This window comes from Crocuta crocuta, unplaced genomic scaffold (assembly GCF_008692635.1).
Source record: "Crocuta crocuta isolate KB4526 unplaced genomic scaffold, BGI_CrCroc_1.0 scaffold216, whole genome shotgun sequence".
NCBI classification, from domain to species: domain Eukaryota; kingdom Metazoa; phylum Chordata; class Mammalia; order Carnivora; family Hyaenidae; genus Crocuta; species Crocuta crocuta.
The window spans coordinates 12,129,230-12,156,512 of NW_027531504.1; the positions used below are offsets into that span (position 1 = coordinate 12,129,230).

The 27,283-nt window shown below is 35.5% G+C and overlaps 1 protein-coding gene across 2 annotated transcripts in view; it reads right to left on the reverse strand.

Moving 5' to 3' along the window:
• Window positions 1-20,180: 20,180 nt before the first annotated feature.
• Window positions 20,181-27,283, reverse strand: part of TMTC3 (transmembrane O-mannosyltransferase targeting cadherins 3) — a 61,863-nt gene continuing 54,760 nt past the window's right edge. Inside the window, exon 15 of one of the 2 annotated variants that reach the window (XM_077772180.1) lies at window positions 20,181-20,595. In XM_077772180.1, the coding sequence (XP_077628306.1) occupies window positions 20,516-20,595 (80 nt within the window). In that variant the 3' untranslated portion in view covers window positions 20,181-20,515. Of the gene's footprint in view, window positions 20,596-26,960; window positions 27,021-27,283 lie in introns of those variants that run through there. The other variant, XR_013337098.1, reaches the window with a different exon arrangement.

Here is a 27,283-nt window from a genome sequence, read left to right on the forward strand (position 1 = left end):
TCACTTATTAAATATGGGTTTTGTGGAATAGTAGATGTACAGCCAGTTCCACTGCAAAGTGACCATGAATTATACTAGCAGCTGCCACAAATAACATTTTTTAGCCATTAAAATTTCTACATTCTGTTTATTTATCTTTGGTATCTTAGCTCATACTCCATGTGCATCTTAATTTTCAAAATTCTCTGTGGATTGTGCTCAGCCAAAGACAAAAGATCTACTGATTCAAATTAAACAAACTTCCCTTCTGTGAAGAGCTCTTGAATCAAGTCTCAGAATTTGATGATTTTATACAGCTATGGAAATAAATTATGAAATGTATTATCAGATAGATCATAATGTCCGGATCACATTTTTAAACTACATTTTATTTAAAGGATATGATAAATCCAGAAACAAGTCAACTATTAAGAAACAAAAAAACACTAAGCAGCTACTGAAGAACGTTGTGTGACAGATCAGGTTCTTCTGGGTGTCCGATAAAAGGCTTTGGCTTCTGATTGAATTTTTAAAGGAGTTCATCTTTATATCCCTTGTAAGAATAAAATAATATATTGTGATTAAATAGTGTCTAACTGACAAAAGGGTGTCCTGAATTCTTCTACTGATGTGGGTTTACTCTAAAGTATCCCAAGTGAAGTTGCTTTCAAAAACTTAGCTTACTTATGGGAAAATGCCAATTGTGATGAGCACATGGTAATCATTAGACTGATCAGTAAATGGTTTTTCTTTTTTGTGTTTATAGCCATTTGTTTCTAGTACATTTATTATCATTTCCTCCTTGTAGTGTTTTTGCTGGTGTTTGTTTAGATGGAAACTGTGAAATTTTTGGCTAGGTACAGAAGACAAGAATTTCTTTGGGATTATACTGATTTTTTCAGTCCAGGTCACACACAGAAGACAACACCATCAGTGCAGATGTCATGTCCCCAGCACATGAAAGGATGACTGAAGTAGCATGGAAGTATGATTTGACAAAATATTGTAATGTTCAGTAATTAAATAATTACTCCTATTAGAAAAATTAGGGCACTCCTCATCCACTAGTAAGACAACAAAGATAGCATCAGTCGCAGTCTCAGTTCTGGCAGGCTTTTTTTTTTTTTAATAAAAATTGACAAGCTAATTTTAAAATGAATCTGGAAATTCTAGAACCTAGAATATGCTACATAGTCATGAAAAAGAAGAGTAAAGTTGGAGAACATATATTACTTGATTTCAAGACTTGATATAAAACTATAAAAACTAATCAGTGTGGGTCTGGCATACAGGTCAACAAATATATCAACAGACCAGAATAGGGAGCTCAGAAGTTGACTTACACTTAATTAGTTATTTGATTTTGGATAAAAGCTCCAAAACAATCCAGTGAGAAACAGAAGCCTTTTCAGCAAATGGTGCTAGAATAAATATATATTCACATGAAAACAATAAACTCTGACCATACACACACCATACCCAAAAACTAATTTGAGATAGATCACAGATGTAATTCAAAAGATAACATAATGATAATTTTAAAATAATATATAGAAAAATCTTTGTGACATGGGGGTAGCCAAAGATTTCTCAGATAAGAGAAGGCAAGAACCATAAAACAAAAAGTAACAGAATTCATTAAGGTAAAAATTTACTCATTAAAAGACACCATTAAGACAATTAATAGGCAAGTCATAGAATATGAACAAATATTTATTAAACTTATATGTACTAAAGGACTGATATCCTTTACTATAGATATAGATATCGGTATATCAATAGCACAGTTATTTTGCTGACTATTGGAGGGTAGGAACTAATGAGAAACTATAGCCAGATCAGCATTGGTAAGAGGAAGTTCAGATTGCTGAGTCCATGTATAGCTTCTATCCCTGTCACCATGGCCAGTCTGCCTGAGCCATGAGCTCACTGAACAAGTACTAGATGGGGAAATTGATATCTGACATTTGGAGAACATGTCCTTTGGTACACTTAATTGTTGAAAGAGTTCTCTACAATAGATGCCATTTAGTGAGGACACATGAAACATGATTATTTTCACACTAGATGTCAGGCTTAAGAAGTTCATATGCATTTTTTCCAAACTTCCTTGCCACTACATGTTTAGCCCTGTTCTTCCTAAGTCCTTGATCATAAAAACAAACCACCAGAATTTTCCCATAAGTCAGTGTAGATTCATTCTTCTGATCATCTCTTTTTTCTAGAAAAGGTAGACAATAAAATGCCCGCTCAGTGTTCTGCCTACTAGGATGATTTCCATTCACTCTCTCCCTTCAGACCACCCCTGAGTGAGACTGTAATGTTACAGCAGTGCAGCTATGGTTGGTGCTAGCAAACTGTACATAACCATCTATAAGCCAGCCCTATCTTTTTTCCTCCTCAATTGACTGGTCATAAGGAGCATAAAATCATAGGTGTGTACTGAAAGCAATGAGACAATGCAACAGCAGGAGTCACTGTCAAAGGAGCCTGAGCCTATATATACCATTTCCATTTGATGACAGAGTGCTGTTGTACATGTCTAAATTCATGGCCTGGTGGGTCAGAAACACTCGATTTGAGATGGAAAGCTCAGGTCACATGGTCACTTGATGTTCCATGGTTAGGCATTCAGTCTCTACCAGGGCCCAGTAGGAAGTTAGGATATTAGGAAATATTTCTAAAAGGAGGAATAATAATCTGAATAAAAAAGGCAAAAGTTTACTCTAAAGCTCTGGAGTTCTGACATTTTCATACCAGTGCTTATAAGCAACTCCACAGTATGTCAATATTTTCCATAGACACTTTGAGTATCATTGGACCTGCTAGGTCACAAGGCCCAATTAGCAGAGCAACCTGTGTTTGAAGACTTAACTTCCCATACAGGCTTCTCTTGCTCTGGTCCCTACTCGGCATCAGTATCCTCATGGGTTACTCAGTAAATGGTTTCAATTAATACATTCAAATAAGGTATACATTATCTCCCAAATCCATAATGGCCACGTAGCATTGAGCCTTGGTTTCGTGCTGGGTGATACAAGACATAACAACCTTTGAGGGGATATGTTCGTTGGTTCCAAACTAGTGGGCTCCAGAAATTTCAATGATGTGGCAGACCTCTGAATTTTCATGGGGATTTCTCTCCCTTCCTCTGCTTTGCAAATATCAAGCTAATTAATGCAATCTGTGAGTATGGTTTCCCTTTTGCAACAACACTAAGACAACTCTGTGAACTATTCTAAACTGCCTCACTGGATAGTTTTACATAATCCATGACTTTACATAGCAAATACAGTATCTTCTGTATTAGTTTCCCATTGCTACTGTAAATATTGTCACAAGTTAGAGGCTTGAAAGAACATATATTTATTGTCTTACAATTTCTGGATGTAAGAAGTTAAAAATGTGTTGGCAGGCCTGCTTTCCTTCTGGAGGCTCTAGGAGAGTACTGATTACCTTCCCTTTTCTAGTTTCTAAAGACTATCTGCATTCCTTGTCTCATGTCCCTATATCACTCTTTGTCCATGATCTCATCACCTTCTCTGACTCTGACCCTCCTGCCTTCCTCTTATAAGGACCTTTGTGATTATACTGGGCCCACTTGGATAATACAGGAAAATCCCTTTATCTCAAAACCATTAACTTAATCACATCTGTAAATCCCTTTTATCGCATTAAGTACCATTTTCACAGGTTCTGGGAATTGGGATGTGGACATATTTGGGTGCCATTATTCTACCTACCACATCCTAAACTGAATGCTGCCTTGAAAATATTTCAGAAGAATTCCAATCCATTTTTTTTCTCTTGTGGTTTTTTTTCCAGAATTGCTATAAAAATCAAAGTAAATACTTTTCCTTTGGCTGACTTCTGACTGATCCAAGTGTTGTCTGTTTATCCCTTGCTTTGGTATCTTCGAGCATAGTAGAGAAAGATTGTGTTTCAGAGACATGTGGAATCTGAGTCTTGGCACTTCTATCGACTATGGTGGGTTCAGTAAGTTTTCTTATATGTAAAGTAAAAGCACTTTTACCCTAGAGATTAAATGGCATGATATAAGTTAAACACCTAACCTGATATTTGACACAGAGAGGAACACTCCACAGATGGGGGTGGTTATTATTATCATCACAGCTACAATTACTCATTTAGATTAGGCATTCTTAACTCTAAGTGTCCATGGAAATCATTAACAAAACAGCAAAGTCCGGGAACCATCCTCAGAGATTATGATTTGATTGTTCTATGATGGGTTGTGGACATCAGTATTTTTTTAAAAAGCTCCCCAGATAATTCTAGTTGACGATCAAGGCTGAGAAAACACTGACTTATATGAAGTTAGTTAGGATATTAACAAAAACTTTTCTTGTATTATGGCACATTTTAAAAACTCTTTGTTTTAAAGTTATTACTTAAAAACATATTTTACAAGGGGTGCGTCGGTAGCTCAGTCAGTCAAGCATCCAGCTCTTGATTTCAGCACAGGTCATGATCTCACAGTTCATGGGATAATGCTCCACATCACATTGGGCCTCTACACGACAGTGTGGAGCCTGCTTAGGATTCCCTCTCTCTCTCTCCTTCTCCCTCTCTCTGTGTCCCTCCCCTGCTTGTACTCACTCTCACTCTCTCTCAAAAATAAATAAAGATTAAAAATGCATATTTTACAAATATAATTTGACTAAAGCATACATGTGGCGAACAGATGTACATTGGCTGCCAGAGACATTTTTCTTTAATGTGTTTAGGTTTGGAAAAATAGTTTAATTTTATCTTTCTGGAAAATAATGATTTTACTTGAAAAAAATGTATTTCTCTATTGAGAGTCCATAAGAAGCTTTCAACATTTTTGTGTAGTTTTTGAAGATAGTGGGAAATAGTGACTTGTTTTAAAAATTATCATTTGATATTTAATTTCAGTATTTAAAAATAGCTCAGAAATTATTGTTTCCAATATGTCTGGGGATGTGTTCTTGCTAAAAACAATCTCTATGATTTTTGTCCTGTGGCCTCAGAATAAGCATTTGTCTCAGATTGTCAGTTGAAGAGTCTGATTGTGTCTCCATAAAATTAACAAGATGATTTAATGAACTCAAAACAACCAAATGGTGAGGGTAAGATAATTTTAAAGCAAACTAATTAAATGAATTGACAAGTTATTTGAATTTATCTTCCTTTTCTAACGATCATCTATAGGCTTAAAAACTAAATTATTGGTAATGTATAGAAAAGAGATGTATATCATATTCCAAATTGCACTGCCTTGTGTTACTGTTATTTTAAATTTGGAATCAGTATTTTAAAGATAACTTTTAGAGAATTAAGTCTTTATTTGGGTTCAAATAGACTCTGACCCAGACTCATGTTTAAATATCTTTGTGGAGAACAAAATAAAATTGTGTATCCATATAAAGTTAGTTTTGGAGATAGCTGGAACAATTATCTTTCACAGTCAACTATTTTTATATAAGGATAAATAATGAGAAACAGAACATGTATTTGGGTATCAAGCTAAGCAAAGCAGGCAAAAATCAGTATTTCCTCATTAGTGAAAAAACTATCATATTTCCCCTTAATAATACAGTGCATTATTCCTCTGAGTATTTTCAAGAGAATAAGTTCTTTTGCTAAGAATATCATTCTACTAAGTGTCAAAAGAAAAATAACTTTTCTTATATTCTTTTCTACTAATTATTTGCCATCTGCTTCAAGTATTTTTTTCTAGATAAAGGAGTGCATTCCTTTTGTGAAAAGACTTGGTGGGGTTTTTTTTTCATTTTGTTTTTTGTTTTTGTTGTTGTTGTTGTTAAAGGAAAGGTAATCCTAGGTCTCTCTTGGTCCTCTCTGTTAAAATTATGGTAGATCAGTAGTCTGCAAAATGAGATCATCACATTCCAGTAGCTGTGCAAAGCGATCCATTGGGGAATGAGAAGAAAATACTCACTTACCTCTATTTATCATGCAGTATTCATACAGAAAGAAGTAAAACACACTCAGATTTAAAATACGAATTGAGAGAAGTATGTGTATATAATTTATGAATGAATTGCTATATATTGGGGCTGTATACAAAATTATTTTTTTCTTAGTGATACTTGATCAAAGGAATGTGGAGATTTGCTAGCATTGGTGTGCTTTTTCCAGCTGTTATCCATGTGAGCTCTGGATATGGCTATAAAGTGCTGGATTTAGGAGAGTTTGAAAACAGTGAAATTTCTCTACATGCTAGAATGAGAAGAAATTGGAATAGGATGGAGTGAATGGCGCATTTCTACATTCCTACTGGGAGGGTTGAGGAAAAAAGGTGTGGAAGAAGAAAGAAAGAAAAAGAGCCAGGAAAATATTGAGAGTCCCGGTTATTGGACCACATTTAGAAGTCTTATGATGTAGTATGGTAGCAAAGATTTTTTAAAACAGGGGCTTCTTTTTTACTTAATGTTACATAATTTAAATGTTAGTTGATGGCCTTTGTCCCATGACTCCCAAATCTCCAGGGAAAGTTTTTCCATCTGCCACAGCCTTGAATATATGGTGACTGGGAGGAGGAAATGAAGGGGCGAGGCTACATTCACATCATTGCCATGGCAGCAATTGCATCATCTGCTTCCTAGCTGTGGAATCGTGAGCATTATATAACATTCAGGCTTAACAATCTAAGTCCAAAACTCGCCTTTCCCTGGAATCTTGATCCAACACTATACTGCCTAACATGGATTTTACCTTTTTTGGGTAACTCTGTTTATTTATTTTTTTTTGTCAGTTATAATCTTTGAGTCAATAATGGTAAACTATAGTTAGTATATTTGATTAAGTTACCTTCAGAATTTTGAAGTATTGTCAGAAACATGGGCATACTAATGATGGTAAGAGTGTATGTGTTAGTAGAGGAAGAAAAGGCAGTGTTCCCAGGAGACCACAGGGGCTTTCTAGCATATAAAAGGAAAAGCATAGTCTCTGGAGTTTAGGCCCTGTACTAACAACGTAAATTTGTGCTATGATATAATGTCTTTGAGTCATAAGTTTCTCATTCAAAAAATGGAGATAAGAATACCTACTTACTGGGGCACCTGGGTGGCTCAGTCAATTAAGTGTCCAACTTCGGCTCAGGTCATGATTTCACAGTTCGTGGGTTCGAGTCCTGCGTCGAGCTCAGCTAGCTCAGAGCCTGGAGCCTGTTTCAGATTCTGTATCTCTCTGTCTCTCTGACCCTCCTCTGCTCATGCTGTCTCTATGTCTCTCTCAGAAATAAATTAAAAACATTAAAAAATAGAATACCTACTTACCTAGAAATGTTACAGTAAGAAGCTAATTATATATGAGTATAAAATATCTAAGACATAATAGGTACTCAGTTAACTGTAGCTGTTGTTATTATTATATATAATCAAGTCTGGTCATCTTAACATTTATTAACCTCACAGTATAATACAGGATAACTTGGACAGCCAAACTACACAACTGACGCCACAAAGTGCCTCATTTCCATCTGATTAAGCCAGATAAGCACTCTGTCACATATACATTGGATTTGTTTTAGTTAAGCTGTTATACTTTTCTCCTTGTGTGTTACATAAACAAATTACAGAATATAATAGTACTTAAAAATATCTCCTTATGTTTATTCTTTTTTCACATTACCTTACCTTATCCTTATTTTCTTCTTTATAATGTTTATGTTGCTGGCTGGCAAAAACAACTTAAAGACTTTAAAAAAATCCATACCATGGAAGCAGGAAAAAGCTTAACTGTTTCTCAAAATAAGTGTTTTCTCTGTGTATGTGAGTGGGTTACAACAGAATCTTAAAGAAAAGGATTCTATACATATCAATGATAGTAACGGCTTTTTAATTATTAATGTGTTTTTCTCTTTTTCCTTTCTTTGTCCAAGTTATCCTGAAATATCTATTTAACAGGAAGGAGATAAGAACTTCTTACTAGATAAATACAAGAAGTGAAGAGGTCGGATTCAGCCACTAATATGCAAAAACAGAACTCTGTGTAACCAAGAAGCAAGACTACAGTTAAGCGAGCAAGAGAGGAAACTGTTCAATTACTTAATTTCCTCCGTTAAAACATCAAGGGCTTTAAGGACCCATCTCGCAGACCTCTCCTGTCCTGCAGAGATACTTCTCAACCCATAACAGAAAAGCAGCCAAGCTTGCTTCTCCTCTGTGGCAGAAGGGAGATACTATGAAGAGAAAGGAAAACAAACAAAAAGTCCATTTTCTGGTTTCAGGGGAGAATGGGAAGGGGCAGCAAGGAAAAGAAGCATGAGGTGAGTGTATGACAACCTCCACCCCCATCTTAATCTACTCTGAGAGGAAAAGTTGGTTTAGAAAAGTGAAGGTAACGTGGGAGGATAGTGTGACTGTTGCCCAATTTCCTATTTAAGATGTAGAAAGAGCTCACCTTGCGTGATACTCTTGTGGCTTGGCCATACTTCCTTGATATTCTGTGAGATAGGAGAGAGGGGCCTTAGGGCTTAACTTTGCCAAGCTGCTTTCCAGACCTAAATGATATGAATGAGTACTGAAAGTGGAGAGATCAGTATGGCATTCACAGGGAGAAGCACAATGATCCCTGGCAGAGGGAGGACATGGGAGAGCCTCATGGTTCTGCAGCCAGCCAGCAATCAAGTTAGCTAGGGACTTGATCTGCCAGGACAAGAGGCAACATTTTCTGAGTAACACTCCCTACAGAATAGAAATGGAGGCTGCATCTAACTGAAATCAGATGCTAGCCAGGCCTCCTCCACAGTAATTCTAGGACTTTCTTTCCAACTTCATCTGGAACACTTGTTTCTTGAATCACATACTTCTCCTCATTATTTTCTGGAATATACAAGATCACATGCAGTCTTCCTCATTATTTTCTGGAACATACTATTTTCCTGAAAAGAGTTTTTTTTTTTTTTTTTGAGGGGGAGGAAATATCTTGGGTACTTGAAAATGTCTTTATTATGTTATAATTATATTACACTTATCCCTGTTAACAGTTTTAGTTTATTTCTGAGAACCCACTGCTAATTCAAAAGTTGTTAAAATAAAAGATCATTCCATTTGTTTTTAGGGGGAAAATATATTGTATTTCTTTCCCAATGCAAATAATACCCAAATGGTCTTCACAGAAAAATATATCTTTTGAGCAAATAATGACTTATATAACTAAGCTATAATAATCTGAAAATAAATATACATGGTTTGTAGGTGAAATTTAATAATAAATATTGTACTCACCAAGGGAAGAAGAGTCAACTTCACAGTGGGTGGTGGTTAGTGAAGGAAAGCATAGGAAGCAATTCTTTGAAAGAGTGGAGAATATGATAGATAATCAACTTTTAGGCAGGCATTAGGTATCTGAAGCAGGGATGCCTAATAATTTTGTTTCCTTTGAGACTGATAAAATAAATGCTATGCATGACCACATTTTAATTTTTTTTTTAATTTTTTTTTTACATTCATTTATTTTTGAGAGACAGAGATAGGCAGAGCACAAGGAAGGGAGGGGCAGAGAGAGAGGGAGACACAGAATCAGAAGCAGGCTCCAGGCTCTGAGCTGTCAGCACAGAGCCCGACGCAGGACTTGACCCCACGAACTGTGAGATCATGACTTGAGCCAAAGTTGGACGCTTAACCGACTGAGCCACACAGGCGCCCCAATGACCACATTTTTAAACACATAAACATAATATTTATGCGCATAAAGGTCATAGAAAACCATGTGTTTTCCTCCTTCTTGGCTATTTATTCATATTTAAGAATGGGGCACTAAACTGCTGACTGGACACTTTATGTTCAGAGACTAGATGTGTGGATTGGGGATTGAGACTATGTGGTGACTGAAGGAGGACACAGATTCTTACCTTAGAACCCCCAAATTATAGAAGCTGTAGGATTTTACTTTTGGATTAGTTTGTTTCTCCAGAAAGCACTGCTCCAATCTTTTACTAAGGAATGCATTTGATGATAGCATAGGCTCAGCTATCAGTATTCTCAAAGCTGAATATGAAATATCTTTTTCTATATAAACTTAGATTTCCACTTTTTCTTCTTTGCTTAAGCCCGTTACCAATTCATTCATTGGCTTTCCCACTTCAAAAATTTGTTGACATCTTTTATATACCATCATCTCCCATCCTTTTGCCCTTTCTAGTTTATACATTGCTATTTGTTTACAACAGCTTTGAAAGAAAAAGGGCAAACGTGAGTTCATCTATAATATTTAACTAGGAGTTTTCTTCCTTCTTTTTCTCAGGAAAAAAAACAACAACAACCAAAAGTTTGCTCACATCAGATGATTTTGAACTACAATTTTCAGACCAAAGAGTAAAATTGAAAGACTATAGTAACAAAAAATGAGAACTTAGGAAGTGTTCTACTTGACTTGGAAGTGAAACTTAGGATAATGTGTTATGGGGAGTTTAAGTATTAATGGTACCACAGTCATTAATGTGTAGAAGGAAAGACTTCAGAGTTAAGTAAACCTGGATTCAATTTGGGCTCTGCCATTTATTAGTTGTGTCACCTAGAAAAAGTTGCCTTGGCTTTCTCCTTTGTAAAGACAACTAATGTCTGTGATAAGGTTTTTGTGAGGGTGAAAGTAGGTAATGTTAAGTGCTTAATCTAATACCTCACACAAACATGGTGCTATTTGCTAGTTATTACATAAATTTGGCCAGCCATCATAATATTTTGTACTCCTGAAGCGTTCTAATTTCATAACACTATTATTTTTACTGCTTTTATATAGGATGTATACAGTATACATAGTAAATACATTGTATAGAGTATGATCATATTATATTGTATATATTATATATTATATATATAATTATTAGATAATAATAAATACATAATTATTTATTATAAGTAAATATAATAATATATTATTATGTGTATACATATTATATATATATCATATAATATATAATACTGTATATAATATGAGTGAGCAAGTTGAAGAGGCACTGGCAGAAGAGGGATGTAGTAAGAAACATAAAGGACCAGAATCTAAAATTTCATCTTTGAAACCACCTATTCCCATTTTACTCTACCTGCCTTCCACATTGTAAATAAAGACAAGTGGTGGTTCCTCAAAGTTATCCATTGAGCTCTCCTGTGGATGTTGAAAGGATTAGATCTACTCCAGGAGAAACAGTAAAATTTAGAGCAGAGCTAAACTTCCGAGTGTCACAAAGGGTTGAAGGTTTTGAACTGACACTTCACCTGGCTTCTTCCACTGACTATTCTCTCCTTCCCTGTGGTCTTCTTTGGGCTTTTAGCATTATGTCTATCTTCAGAACCACAGGCAAACTTCCAGTGGGGCTGTTGACCAGGAATCAAATGTGCAGTATCATGTTTTGGTATTTGTTTGAAGTACCCAAGGATCTCAAACCTTGAAAAGAAAACCTGAAACAATGCATGTGTTGGTCTTTCATTAAAATCAAATAGGTTTAAAGTCTAAATCTAAAACTTAAACTGCTAAAGGAAAATTATAAATATTAAAACCACTTTTTAATCACTTTCCAAGCCAGGCAAATTTCCCTTAACTCAGTCCCTAATATATCTATATATGTATCTATCTACCTCCTTCTCTGTCTGTCTGTGTCTCTCCATTGATACCATCATGGAGTTACTAAGGTAATTCTCTTGTTTAAAGCCATTTTTTCCCATTCTAAGTAGAAGATGGCTACAGACAGAATAAATGTTGGAATGCTTTTTTGAATAATTTATACTGAAAATTTCAGTGGGAGGAAAAGATAGAAACTGCACATGTGTAAAACCTTACCTAAATAAACAATACTGTACACATATACAAACACATTTTATTTTAACCATTTTCAATAGTTTAATTTATCCATTCTTATTCTTTTTAACATCTAACGTTTGTAGCCTGAACATTTCCTCTGGGCATAGAGAAACACTCTCATTTATTCCAGATTTTCCACCTTATTATCTTTATAACATACTTTGTCTTCTCAGTTATTTGCAAGGAGAAAATGATTAAAAGGCAGTTACAGATAAGAGAGCCTTTAAGGACTTTGTGGAAAGAGACCTGATTTGAGGCTGAATTTACTATCTTCTCGATGCCTGATACAGATTGAAGGCAGGAACTCTGGTACACTAAGTTATAATTTAAACTTTTTCACAAGTGGAAATTATGCGCTGCTGTCTGATAGAGTTTGGAGCCCAATCTAATCACATGAGTCCATCACAATGGAATACCTTTCCCAGCTGTGATGAGAGAGAGAGAGAGATGCAACAGACAAAAAATCAGTAAGATATAGCATGAGAAGGACTTGGTCTATTGCTCGCTTTGGAGATGGAGGACAGGGAGCACAAGACAAAGAATGCAGGTGGCCTCTAAAATCTGGAAAAGGCAAAGAAATGAATTCTTCCCTAGAACTTCCAGAAAGTAACTCAATCCTGGCCAATACCTTGATTCTAGCCCAGTGAGGTTATGTGTCTGACTTCTGGCCCACAGAACTATAAGATAATAAGTTTCTGTTGTTTTAGATCACTAAGTTGGTAGTGACTTATTAAGGAAGCTATAGAAAACTAACACAAAACTTCAGTAAATTTTATAATCTAAGCATTTCCTTAGTGTTTTGACTGTGTTAAAATACAAATTATCTTGAAAAAATATTTTCTATCACAGAAAGGATAAGTAATTAAAATTTTTCAGTATTTCATATGAGAAGTCTAGAAGTCAATAACTTCGTACATGAAGTTTTTACTCACAAGAATGCAAACAGCTATCTTAATCACAAGTAAATTTTACAATTCAAAAGAAAGTTCCAGTTAAAAGACAAATCAGTTCTGGAGATGTAATGTGCAGGATATGGACTATTGTTAACAATACTGTATTATATATTTGAAACTTGCTAAAAGAGTAGGTTTTAAAAGTTCTTATCAGAAGAAAAAAGGCTTTGTAATGATACAAAATGATGGGAATTAACTAAACTTATTGTGCTAATTTTTCATAATTATAGCTATATCAAATTGTTATGCTTTACACCTTAAACTAATACAATGTTACATCTCAATTAAATCTCAATACAACTGAAAATGTTGAAGGGCATCTGGGTGGCTCAATCCATTAAGCATATACCTCTTGGTTTTGGTTCAGATCATGATCTCACAGTTTTGTGAGTTCAAGCCCCACGCCTGCTTGGGATTTTCTCTTTCCTGCTCTCTCTGCCCCTCCTCTTCTCAGACTGTCTTCTGTCTCTCTCAAAAATAAATAAACTAAAAAAAATAAATCTGGAAAATATTAACAGTGCAAAAGAAAGTGCTTTCATAATGCCAAAGGATAAATCTTGTGTAAATTTTAAAATAATATACAATATCTTTTGTCACAAAGGAGCTATGAAATTAATTTCTTCCTAGGTATCAAAGTCGATACTACTTATAGCTAAGTCCCAAGTGATCATATATTCTCATCAAGGCTTGAAGAAGTGACTTAAAAAGCTGTTTGTGACATGTACTAAATATATTTCAATTCCAGGACTTTCATGTACGAATAAAACGAAATACCAAGATTCACAAGCCCAAGTTGAAGAAAATACATTAACATCTGGAAATTTATATCATGAGAAGAGATGGTATAAAGGAAAACAAAGGAATAAATGATGCATCTTCTGGGAATGTTTGCTTCCTGGAAACAAAAGGCAATTTTCCTCTAAAGTGGTGAATTTAATATAAAAACAGAATAGATTAAAACAAAACTAACATACTCAAAATGAAATTCCTATAGCATAGAATAATCTGGATATTTTCTATAATAACTGCTATTTGTTAACATATTTGATTAGTACTCAGAATAAGGCACCAAGCATGTTTAGATCTCTGCTGTGCAGAACATTCTGTTAAGTACTGTCAGATATTTCAGAAAATCTGGTCCCTGACATTAAAGAGTTTAAATACTCCCTGGGAGTCAAGATAAGTACAAGTGAAACCATGTAGAATTATTACATGACAATTAGCAAGGAGCAGACAATATTAAAATAACATAGAAGAATGACAGAAGTAAAATGTGATTAGTCAGGGAAAAGAAAAGATAGACAGCTATATCCAAAAGTAAATAAGATTGCCAGGTGCACAATGCAAACAGAGATGTGCTGAGAAAGACACTTTCAGAGAAAAAATATGTCTCCTACCAGCCCTTCAAGATGATTTAAATTTCACCATTCATCTGACCTGTCAACTATTCATCTATCAAGAAACTATTTATGGGATCCTATACACCAAGTTGTATGCATGTCAATGTAAGTATTTTCCTTTCTTTCTCTCACTTTTTCTTCAGTTTTGGGTCATTTGAGATATGATTTTTCTGTGGAAGAGATAACATAGAAAATCATTATTAGATCCTAACATAATTATGACCCACATTTTCCTCTCCTCTCTCTTTCTCCCTTCACTGAAGAATTACACTCACCTTTAAGTTCATGTGCTAAACACCCACTGTCTACACCACTGCCAGAGCAATCTTCTAAAATCGTAATTCTCATTATCTTCTCATGATATTGATTGCCTCTCAAAATTTACCCATCTCCAGGGCCCTAAAAGAATAGCTGAAGTGAATGATGAAAAGTTTAGATACACATGGTGAGTAGCCCAAGAAATACCTGAGCTTGACCACTTTTATGAAGTCTAGAGGTCCAGGTAAAACACCAACATGACAGACATATAGGTAATAATATTATGGAGCATGGGTGCATGAATATATTTTTGAAATGTATCATTTTCTGGAAAGAAAGATAACAGTTTAACATTTGCTATGCATGATTGATCTATATACAATCACCAGGAGTTTGGAACTTATACATTTAGCAATTAATCCATACAAAATTGGCAAGTCATAACATGAGGATGGGGTACCTTCTTAAGATGATGAATTTTAAGGGAAAGGAGCAGAGAACAAGGGATTAATTCCTGGAAATCTCTATAGTGTGGTAGGGAAAAAAAGGAAATCAGAGAAAGAGCATTAAGGAGAGAAATAATAGAAGAAATGAATCTTATAAAATTTGTATTATTGTTTTAAAAACAATTTCTATTTCATTTGCAGTCAGAGTTTGTGTATGGGATGATGTTAAGTAAAATAAAGTATTCTGTGAAATTACTCCTGATTCTTCTCTGGGTCGGGAGGGTTTTGATGTTAAGCAGGTAAATGGTTTTAATTCTTCTTTTCTTGAAATTAAATAAACCAGAGCTGCTTTTTTTGACTGTTTATAAAAGAAGAAAATGAGCTGCCAAGACACAGTTAATAATATTGTGTATCTTTGCATTTGTCACTTTTAACAAGCCCTAGGATGACATCTTGTTTTTGCCTAGCCCAGCCAAATAACTTCCCAAATTTCTTATTCTTAAAACTACTCATTAGTACAAGCTGGTAACCTGACTACAGCAATAGCCAAGAAGCATTGCTTATTCAGCCACTAGAATAAACTGAGTTGCTTTAAGTGATTTTACCTACTGACTCATTAAAATGAACCATCATAATCCAATCTTTTTGTTTATTTGCTGAAGTAGCTAATGGCTAAAGGTGTTTTAATTTATCAACAACAGTTTATGTAGAACTTGCCTGTGAAGAAAAACATCATTTTAGGATGTTATCCAAGAACATAGACCCTACAAGAAGAGACAGGAATCAAGAAATAAAAAGGCAAATGAGGAAAGTTTATACAGTCCTGCAACTTTTAAAGTCCCACTATTGAAGTTTGTCACAGGTGGATCTGCCCATAGATAGCTCATGGTTCCTCTTTCCCTGGCCCCTGAATTCCAAAGCACATCACAACCTCCCTTTCACTGCTAATTTCCCTTCTGCTTTTTAAAAAAAAAAAAAAAAACTTAAAAAAAGTTTTTTTAAAGTATTTTATTAATTTCTGAGAGAGAGAGACAGCATGAGCAGGGGAGAGTCAGAGAAAGTGGGAGACACAGAATCTGAAACAGCCTCCATGCTCTGAGCTAGCTCTCAGCACAGAGCCTGATGCAGGTCTCAAACCTATGAACCGCGAGATCATGACCTGAGCCGAAGTTGGATACTTAACCGACTGAGCCACCCAGGCGCCCCTAAAATTTTTTTTAAGTTTACTTATTTTTGAAAAAGAGAGTGAGGGAGGGGCAGAGAGAGAAGGAGAGAAAGAGAATCCCAAGCAAGCTCCACACTGTCCTTGCAGAGACTGATGTGGGGCTCGAACCCACAGACCATGAGATCATGACCTAAGCTGAAACCAGGAGTCTGATGCCCAACTGACTGAGCCACCCAGGTGCTTCAAAGACCCTTCTGATTATATTGGGTCCACCCAGATAATCTAAGTATAAATTTTTATCTAAATATTCTTAATTTAATCACATCTGTAAGAGCCTTTTGCCTTATGAGGTAACATATTTACAGATTCCCAAGATTAGGATATGGACATCTTTTGAAGGCCATTATTCAGCTTATCACCATCACTATACCAGGGAACTCATAGCTGGAAAAGACTCTCGGCTGATTCATAAACTTCTTTACTTATATCTAACCTGCTACTTTTATAAAAACGTTTCACTGTATAGATGCACATTTGGGCACGTGCCAGTTCTCTGAACTTTGTGTCTTTCACCTGTAAAATGGAACTAAAGCCTACTTACAAAATAGGGATGTTCTGAGGATTAAATGACATAGGGTATAAAGAGTACCCACTGCATCATACAAGAGTGCTGTGGCATTGTGCTAAAAAGTGAGTCTTCAGTGCAGAGAGTATACATTCAACCTATTGTTGCATGTTTACAGTACAATGGAATTCCATACTAGTCACACTGAAACAACTTGAATTAAATTGCATGCTTGATGAGAGAAAGAGAAATAATATATACCATGATACCTGTCATTCCACCCAATGGACATGTGAAAGAGTGAATATGTAAATGGCTACTTGAATCTGCTCTTCATTGGTAAGTTTCAATGTTCTCAGGCTTCTCAAAACATGAACCTCCTGGTATAACTATGTAAATATATACACTTCTTCAGATATTATTGCAATTATCATTTATGTGTCTGTTTTTATTTAAGTAAATCTGACATTAGTTTCCCACAATACCAAGCATGTAGTCAGTGCTCAATATGTGATAGCTATTATTATGATGCAAATAAATGTTTAAAAAAAATGAGTGCTCATCAATAAACTGGCAACATGTAAGAACAGCCTAGTGGAATGAACAGATTTCAAAGTCAGATATATCCGAGTTCAAATCCCAAATTTTCCAGTAAGCTTTTCCTTTGATATTTTACTTAACTTCTCTAAACCTCATTTGTATCATTATAAAAATGGAAATTATAATTTGATTCCTTTAGATGAGGATCAAATGAGAAAATGTACTTAGACTTCTAAAATAACTTCTGACCATAAATGGTAATTGTTATTATGTAAATGAATATTTTCTTAATTTAAAAATATTTAGAAAATAACTTTCTGAATAATAAGTATAGGTATTATAGATGGAAAAAATGAATTGTTTGAATTCCATCTTAGCAGATCACCAAGGTTTCTGAAGTACATAAACTTAAAGGATCCCCGGCCCATTCCAAATTGTTTGTTACTGAATACATTTTCTATACTAGTACTAGTAAGACTATTTAGGGTCTCATGCATGCTCACATACACTAATGTGCTTTCAATGATGAGGTTTTCAAGAATACAAGGAAATACTAGTAGCACAGTGCTAAATGTTAGCAACAGCACAGTCATCCTATGTTCTAGGCCTTCTGAGACTGGAAAATATAACCGTCTCTGCAGATGATTGGTTTAATATCCCACCCCTCAACAATTGTTGCTTCACTGATTCAGCTTCTCTATTTTCACCAAACATTTAATTTGGTAAACTTATCAAGTCACCTCAAAAGTACCTGAGTTCCTTTTGTTGAGTCAGCTTAAAGTTCTCTCTGAATCTTGTACATCTTTGATCCAATTCAGACCTGGAGCAGTGGGGACTACAAAAGGAAAAAAAAAGTCTACCCTTAAAATGAGTCTGCGTATGTTGTGGACTACCTCTCTTGCTTGTCCCATGCTCTACTCGTGAACTTTGTATGAATATCAAAGGTTCTTTGCCTTTTTCTGCTTGAAGACATGAATACAGACTACTTGCTCTCTTCCCACTTGCCCCTCCATTGAGTTCAGGCTACATTTAAGTTTCTCTTAATTTCAACCATGCATTAACCATGTTATCAACCATGTCATCAACCAGTCATCAACTATGACTAAAATGTTGTCTACCTCACAGACTCTGTCCTCTGAGCTACATCTTGGCCATACTTGACTATTTGAGATTTTCAAAGACCTTCTGAGAAGTTGTTCCTAGATATGATCCTATATGAGCCATCTATGAAAGGAGATAACTAAGGAAAAAGAAATAATTATCAAAAGAAAACACATCAACAATAAGAAAGCACCACACAGGAAACTATTACAAAATGAATTTTATGGAATAATACCCTTAACTCCACTCCCTGAGACCTGCACAACCTGTCCCAATTACCCTTGTATGTGCTAACATTAGGTACATCCATTCTAGGAAGGCCGTGCCCTAAATGGTGGACTTAATACGTGGCCTCTGTGGTAATTACTTCAGTTGCTTTTTAAAAGTTTTAATAATTCTCTTTCAAGTACTGGGTTTTCCATTTATTATAAATGTTCTGACCTATAATCAATTGTTATCTTTTTCTCAGCTCTTTACCCTTATGTTTTCTTTTTCTCTGCATTTAGTGTTCAATTTTGAGAAGAAATCTAAAGGAGTTTAGGAACCCATATGGCTACCTGAAAGAAGAGTTTTCTATGACCCAGCAATTACAATACTAGGAATATATCCAAAGGATACAAAAATGCTGATTCAAAGGGGCACATGCACCCTGATGTTTATAGCAGCACTATCAACAATGGCCCAATTATGGAAAGAGCCCAAATGTCCATTGACTGATGAATAAAGACGTGATACACATAGGGGCGCCTGGGTGGCTTAGTCGGTTAAGCGTCCGACTTTCGCTTAGGTTGTGATCTCGCAGTTCGTGGGTTCGAGCCCCGCATCGGGCTCTGTGCTTACTGCCAGTTCAGATCCTGGAGCCTGTTTCAGTCTGTGACTCCCTCTCTCTCTCTGACCCTCCCCTGCTCACGTTGTCTCTCTCTCTCCTAGAAATAAATAAAACATTAAAAAAAAAAAGATGTGATACACACAGACGCATATATGTTGCCATTTGCAACAATGTGGATTGAACTAGAGGGTATTATGCTAAGTGATATAAGTCAGTCAGAGAAAGATATCATATGATTTCACTCATATGTGGAAATTTGAGAAACTCAACAGATGAACATAGATAGGGGAAGGAAAGGAAAAATAAGATAAAAACAGAGAGGGAGGCAAACCATAAGAGAATCTTAAATACAGAGAACAAACTGAGGGTTGCTTGGAGAAGTAGGTAGCAGGATGGGCTAAATGGGTGATGGGCATTAAGGAGGGCACTTTTTAGGATGAGCACTGGGTGTCATATGTAAGAGATGAATTACTGGGTTCTACTCCTCAAGTCAAGATGACACTGTATGTTAACTAACTTGAATTTAAATTAAATAAATAAAAAATAAGATAGTCAAGGGGAGGAGGAGGAGGAGGAGGAAAAGGAGAGGAGGAGGAGGAGAAAACAACAACAATGGCAACAGCAGCAGGAGGAGGAGGAAGAGGAGAAGGAAGAAGAAGAAGAACGAAAGAAGAAGAAGAAGGAAGAAGAAAGAAGTGTTTTAGTCAAAGAATGTGAAGTACAAAAGCCCTGAGGTTGGAGCTCAGTAAGAAGGCTGGTTGAGATGAAGTGAAATAGGTGAGAATAAGAGAGGTAGGAGCTAAGCTGGAAGGATCATGTAGGATTTTTGAAAGCACATTAATGAGGCTTATTTTATTTCTTGCAAATTTTTCAATAGAGGATACAAAATCCAGGAAATGTGAAAAACAATTTCTCATATTCCCCACTGTTGTGCAATTTTATCAGTTCCAATCTGTCTTTCATTAATGTCACACTGACTCCAGAAAAACAATGTTGCCTTGAAAAAAAATTTTCTTGGATTATGAAGCATTGAAAATTTAAACGCTTAAAAATCATGTATCAGTAGGTTTTATTTCATTTCATGTGACAGGAAATCTAATCTAAAAGGGATTAAGAAGGGTTTAAGAACAAAAGGAAAGTAGTTGCTTTATGTATCTGAAAAATCAATTATTTGATGTATAAAGGAGAGTGAGAAATATAGACTCTCAATTATGGAAGGAGTAAGTCACAGGGATAAAATGTACAAAATCGGAAATGTGGTCAATGGTACTGTACTAATATTGTATAGTGACACATGGTAACTATATTTGTGAGCATAGCATAATGTATAGAGTTGTTGAATTACTATGTTGTACAACTGAATTTAATTAAAACTTTTTAAAATAATCCTTTTCTTTTTGGCTTCTACTGCATCTTAATTGGAGACCAAATGATGTCACTTGTATCTAGATTCTTCCATTCTGTTCATTCATCATACTCCTCTACTGTCAGACTTCATGGCTTCTCTTTGAGGTAGCTGTTCTACAGACTTGGATTGTTCCTCAATCAAATCTAATGGAAAAAGAACAAGAGATATTGGGAAGATCCAGCATGTTACTAAGTTTTATTATGTCACATACAAACTCCTGAACTTGGCTACAGATGGCCATATCCAAGGGGATGGAATATACTTATTTCTCTCAGTTCCTCTCCAGTAGAACACCCCTGAATGAATCTCCGAATGGTGGTACCAGAAATAGGGCGAAGTGATGTTTGACAGCAAATAGACAACCTAGGAAATGTTCATTTGTCTACCCCATCTTCTCATCCAATCATCTTTTAAAGTATTTCTATCCAGATAAATAACTTATGCTATGCCCTACAGAAAACACAATATCCTCACCTTTCCCAAAGCAGTAACAGTCTCATTCACTTACTGCATCTAGCTGTTAAGTACAAAATATCTGCTCAGTGCACAGTCTTCTCAGACACATCTGTAACTCCTCTTGGCCCAGAGAACTAATGCTATATAGTAAGTTTAACGAATACCAAAACATCCAATACACATTTCCTTGCTAACCTGCCATTGGGGTAGGGATACAACATACAGCAGTTGCTGCTACATAACTCATCATATCTTGCCTATAGAGAAGACAAAGACATTTCAACCCATAAGTGAAATGGGGTTCCTTGGTCAACAAGTCTAGTTGTCCTAGCTGTGTTTTCCAGAAGGATCTTTCTTTCATTGTTGAGAAGGAAATGATTCATGACAGGTTAATAAATCACATTTTACTAGTAGGGATAATGGGGGAAAGAATACCCCAGATATTCCTGCACACAGGGATTCCTTCTCTAAAATATAGGATATTTCTGATCCATCTATTTTTCTTACTGGAGAAAAATCTGATATTTATGGATTTTTGCCTGTATCTGGTTTCTTTATCCTTTGAAATATTAGTAAAGTTAGATATAAGGTGAGATCTATGATTTTAGTGGGTCTGCTTCGATAATTCAATTTAGTGAGTTAGCACAATTGTTTTCCATGACCATATCTAAGATGAATAATGTAATTCTTTATCAGTATACTTTGTTTAACTCAAGTTCTGGAGCCTGATGGTGATTTTCAGGTTTGAGATAAACCTAGCTTCTTGTTTGTAAAGAATGAGATTTCTCTAATAGTAAAATTTATTTAAACTCTTGATATAATTTTAATATATTTTCATTCACTCTATATCACGAGGTAGTAAACAAAGAGAGATAGGAAGAATCAGTGTTTAAATCTGAAAATCACCCTTGAATTTCTTGTCTTCTAGAAATTGACTATGACCACTATTTTACTTTAATTATGTTCTCCTATAAAAAAATGTGTTGAAGTCCTAACTCTTGGTACCTAGGAATGTGACCTTATCCACAATTAGGGTCATTGCAGATATAATTAGTTAAGATGAAGTCATACTAGAGTGGGCTGTAAATCCAGTATTACTGGTGCCCCTAAGACACACAGACACAGAATGCCATGTGAATGGAGGCAGAGTCAAGTGATATGTCTACAAACCAAAGAACGTAAAAGAATTGTTGACAATAGCCAGAAGCTATAAAGAAGTCATGGAATAGATTCTTCTTCAGTGCTTCCAGAAGGAACTAACACTGCTAACACCTTGATTTTAGACTTCAGCCGCCAGAACCGTGAGACAACAAATTTCTAGTTTTAAGCTATCCGAGTGTGTACTCTGGTACAAGTTGGTACTTTGTTATAGCAGCCCTAAGAAACTAATACGGCCACAATACACAGCCAATAGCGTTAGCCCAGAGCTGAATGTTTCGTTTTGTTTTCTATCTGTGCCCCTGGACTGCATACTCCCAATGGGAGTAATTTATCCCCTTCTTGGGCCATGACTGCTTAAGTGGAAATAAGTAGAAGTCTGAGATACTAGAGTCTATTCTCAGCTACCATTCTTGCTAAGCGTCCCACTGCTGAGTTTGCTTGAGTCACTGGTAGCCTAGGGCAGAGAATTTGGCTTTTCCAACCCTGTCAATGTATTTGCAGTTATCTCAGATTTCAGACTGCAGGTAAAGCGCCATTATACAAAACAATATCCTCTGACTTGTTTTCAGATGGAAAGGATCCAGTTTAAAACTTTCTCGTTCTTGTTTGACCTTACTAAAAGCTCCACTATGCTAAATTTTTCAAAAACATTTCCCTTGTCCTGTAGCCTTGTTCAGCACAAGACAGAGTGGACAATTTAACCAGTTATTTTGCTTATGTTTAATCAAAATTCTTTTCAAGTCTGGGATTGAGGGACCTGCACTGCCCATCATGAGTCCTTATGAACTTGCCCAAACTACAGTATAGTTCCCGTTCAAAAGCTGGCACAATCACTCAAATATGGCACCAGATTCTTCCACTTTGGTTTACATTATTGCCTTTCCAGATATAATTTGACCAGGTCTCTAACAATATCAATATCACTGTGACCTAATTTTGCCTCTATAATCTGCTACTCTGTCTTAGCTCTATTCTCATATAAGCTCTCAACTATGTGAGATGGTTGTCACAATTTTAAACTCACATTTTCTCTCCTTTTAAGTCAATGAAGTGTTAGCAAAATCATGGGCCAGTCATTTCATTGACTTTGATTTGGTTACATTCATGTTCTTAAATGAATCATAGTAGATGGATTAATACCAAGTGCTTAATTACAAGTCTGAGTCATATGCTCTGGCCTTCACACCTCCAAAAATAACATGGGCTTATTATGAGGAAGGACTAAATCTCCAAATGGTCATTTGTAGAAGTGGAGTACATGGAATATAGACAGTCAGAAAATGTGCAAATAACAGATTTAAAACATTTTTATTAATTTGTGTTTGAAAAACATATGCCTACAGAAGAAAATAAAAATCACTAGATCAGACAAAAAAATTGCATTTGTATGCCAATCAAGTGATGAATGGATAAACACTGTAGCATAACCATATAATGGAATATTACTTGGTAATAAACTATTGATGAATGAGTCTTAAAAAAATTTTTGACTGTGTCATTGTTTGGGTTGCTATAACAAAATGCCATAGACTGGGTGGCTTAAACAACAGATATTTATTTCTGATAGTTCTGGAGGCTGAGAAGTCTGAGAACAAAGTGCCAGCAGGTACTCTCTTCTAGTTAGAACTCTTTCCTTGCCATGCAGATGGCTGCCCTTTTGCTGTGTCCTCATAAAGTAGGAAGAGAAACTCTCTCTCTCTCCTTCTCCTTCTTATAAAAACACTAATCCCATCTGGGGGGGCCCACTGTTATGGCCTTATCTAAACGTAATAACCTCCCATAGGCTCCACCTCTGAATATCATTTTAGGGGTTCAGACTTCAACATATGAATTTGTGGGTGAGGCACATTCAGTCTACTGCAGTGGAAAGCCAAATAATGTATGATGCCATTATATATAACTGTAGAAAAGGTAAACTATTGAGGCAGAAAACAGATCAATGATTTTAGGGACAGGGCTGGAAAGGAAGAGTGGGGCAGGAGGGCCTACGAAGCGCACGAGAAACTTTGAGAAGTGCGTATGTTCACTATCATGATTGTGGTGATGGTTTCACAGGTGTATATATGTGTCAAATTTAACCAATTGTACACTTTAAATATGAGTTCATTATATGTCAATTATCTCAATAAAACTTTAAAAAATACTCTATTGTAGATCCTTCCAGTCATTCTCTGTATTTGATATTACTGTGATTGTAGAATTCTTTTGTATATAGTTCACCTAAATTTATATTGTATTTTTCCATATCCTTACATACATCTTTTACTATTACAGTTCTTTTTGGAGTTTATTATATATCTGGGGAAAAAGCATATATCTTGAATTGCTGAAAATTGAATCTATCTGTGCGAATATGACCCAGACCAAGAAACAGAACACCAGAACATCAATGCCCACCTCACATTCCTTTCTAATAAATATTCTATTTCCTTTCGTAAGATAACCACTATTCTGACTTGCAACAGCAGAAATTCATCTTGCCAGTTTTGAGCTTCATATTAACAGAATTGTAATAGTATATTTTGTATTTGGCTTTATCTAGTATTATATTTGTGAGATCCATCCATGTTGCTTCCTGTAGCAGCGGCTCATGCGTATTCATTGTATATTCATAGCATTTCATTGTATGTAACATAAATATCTTGTCTATTTTTCATGAATATTTTGGTTACTTCAAGGTTGGAGCTTGCACAGTTAACCCTAAGAATATTCTTGTATCTTTTAGTGCATGTGTAGGTGTATTTCTTTTGTCAATGCACCTCAGAGGAGAATTGCTGGGTCATGAATATTTGTATCACTATAAAAAATGCTTTTGTCTTCCTTTGCTCTTGCCCCAGACTTTAGTTCTTTTAGAAATTTACAAATACTAGTTTAGTCTGTTCTGGGATTTCATATAAATGAAAACATACATAATATACTCTTGTGTATGGCTCCTTTTTGCTCAGACATAATTTTTTTAACTGCTCTGGAGTATTTCATTATTTAAATAGATGGCAATTTGTTTATCCATTTATCTGCTGACGCTGATGAGCTGTCTCCTGTTTTGTTACCATGAATAAAGCTGCTATGAACATGTGCACTATAATCAAAGAGCACACAGTCTTGGAATTTACTGAGGTTTCCTTTATAGTCTGATACATTGACTGTCTTTGTAAATACTCCTTATGTGCTAGGAAATAAAGCATATTGTGTCAAGTGAAATTCTATATAAATTTAATAGTTCCAGGTTATTTAGGTCTTTATCCACTTTTCTATGCTTGATCCATTAGTTTCTCAGAGGGTTTTGTTAAAATCTCTAGTGACAATTTCTGATTTATCTCCCTGTACTATTACTTATCGTTGCTTATTTTTAGGTTATATTGTTGACATGTGTTTATGATGGACATATCTTGTTATATTGTTCCTTTTACTAGTATGCATCATTCATTTTCCCTTCTCTTTTGGCCTTGAATTTTGTTTGGTCATGTATTAAAATTGATACCCTGGCTTGCTTTGGTTCATATTTACTGCTAGACTGTTTCTCATATTTTTGCTTTTCTATATAAAAGTGTTTCAGGGATAACATGTTGTTGGGCCTTGTATTTATAATTCAATGCAAGTATTATATAAAACAATTGGTTATAATTAAAATGAAACAGAATTCTAAGAGCTTATTTGTTGTTAGGCTTAGCTTACTTTACGTTCATTTGAATTACTGCTATATTAGTCCTTTAAACGTAGTACCATTTTTTGTTCTGCACTTTCATTTGCCCTGTCCACATTACTAAATTTCATTGGGCTACAGTGACTTTTCTTCTGACAGATTAAAAGTTACAAATTCTTCATATATTTGTACTATTTGTTTTTAACCTAAGCCCCATAATCTTGTTTATTGATGTCTTAAAACTTTGCAACTTTTAAAAGTAAATAAACCATCAGTAAGCTCTCATATTCTTTTGGTTTCTCCCTTACCTCCTCCTTCCCTGCTTTAAACTGGATATATTTTCTTTTTCTTTTAGTTTCTTTCTTAAACTTAATCCAGTAGGCATGGGGTTTGGAAGAGAGGATGGGAGGAATGAATACCTCTGGATGTGATGTTTAATAGATTATTAGGCTCATGGTTCTGGAGTTTAGAGAAACTGTAGGCTGGACATTTGGAATCTTAGAAAGGTGAAAGAAACCACTGCTCAAAGGCAGTGCATGCGTAGGGAAATACACGTACACGCTACAAAACGTCCCCAATTTACAATGGTTTCACTTATGATTTTTTTTGCATTTATGATGGTGTAAGAGATATTCACTAGAAACTGTACTTCGTATTTTGAATTTTGGTCTTGCCCTGGGCTAATGATATGCAGTATGGTCCTCTCTCGTTAATGGTGGGCAGGATCAGCCAGCCATGCGATCATGAGGGCAAACCATCAATACACTGACTACTGTTCTATCCCCAGAAAACCGCTGTTTTTTACTTTCAGTACAGTGCTCAATAATTGCATAAGATATTCAACACTTTATTATAAAATAGGCTTTGTGTCTGATGATTTTGCCCAACTGTAGGCTAATGGAACTGTTTTTGAGAACATTTAACATAGGCTAAGCTATGATGTTCACAAAGTTGTATTAAATATATTTTCAACTTACAGTTATTTTCAACTTCAATGGGTTTATTCGTAGGTAATCCTACCGTAAATCAAGTAAGATCTGTATAATCACTGCTCAGGAATTAGTGTCACTATTAGGCAGAAGTACAATTCTGCTGACAGTCTGATTACCCTGATTTCACTCCCAAAAGGCAGTTACCTGGCCTGCCAGTGCCCATCAAAAGCAGGATTCTTTTGGAAGAATTCTCACAAGTGGCCTTCTTGCAGTTACATAGATTTTTTTGTGGTCTCTCTCTATTCCTTGCTTAGGTGGGCAGAATGGTGGAGAAACTCCATATCCCTCAAATAACTCCCACTGTATTCCATACAGCCTGCAACGTTACAGAGAAAGAGGTTCACTTGATTTAACTGTTAAGATGACTAACAGACCTATCATTTGTAGTTTAACATGGATTAATCAGATGACTTTCCTAATATCAGAAACTAAAGCCATGCCGTAAGGAAGGAGTAAGGACAATGGAATTTAACATGAAAGTCTTTAAGAAAGGGCAAACTAGAATGGTCTGGTGAGAAGTATTTTGCTTATGGTTCAAACTGAAGGTATCAGATTCTTACAGAATAAAAATATGACTTG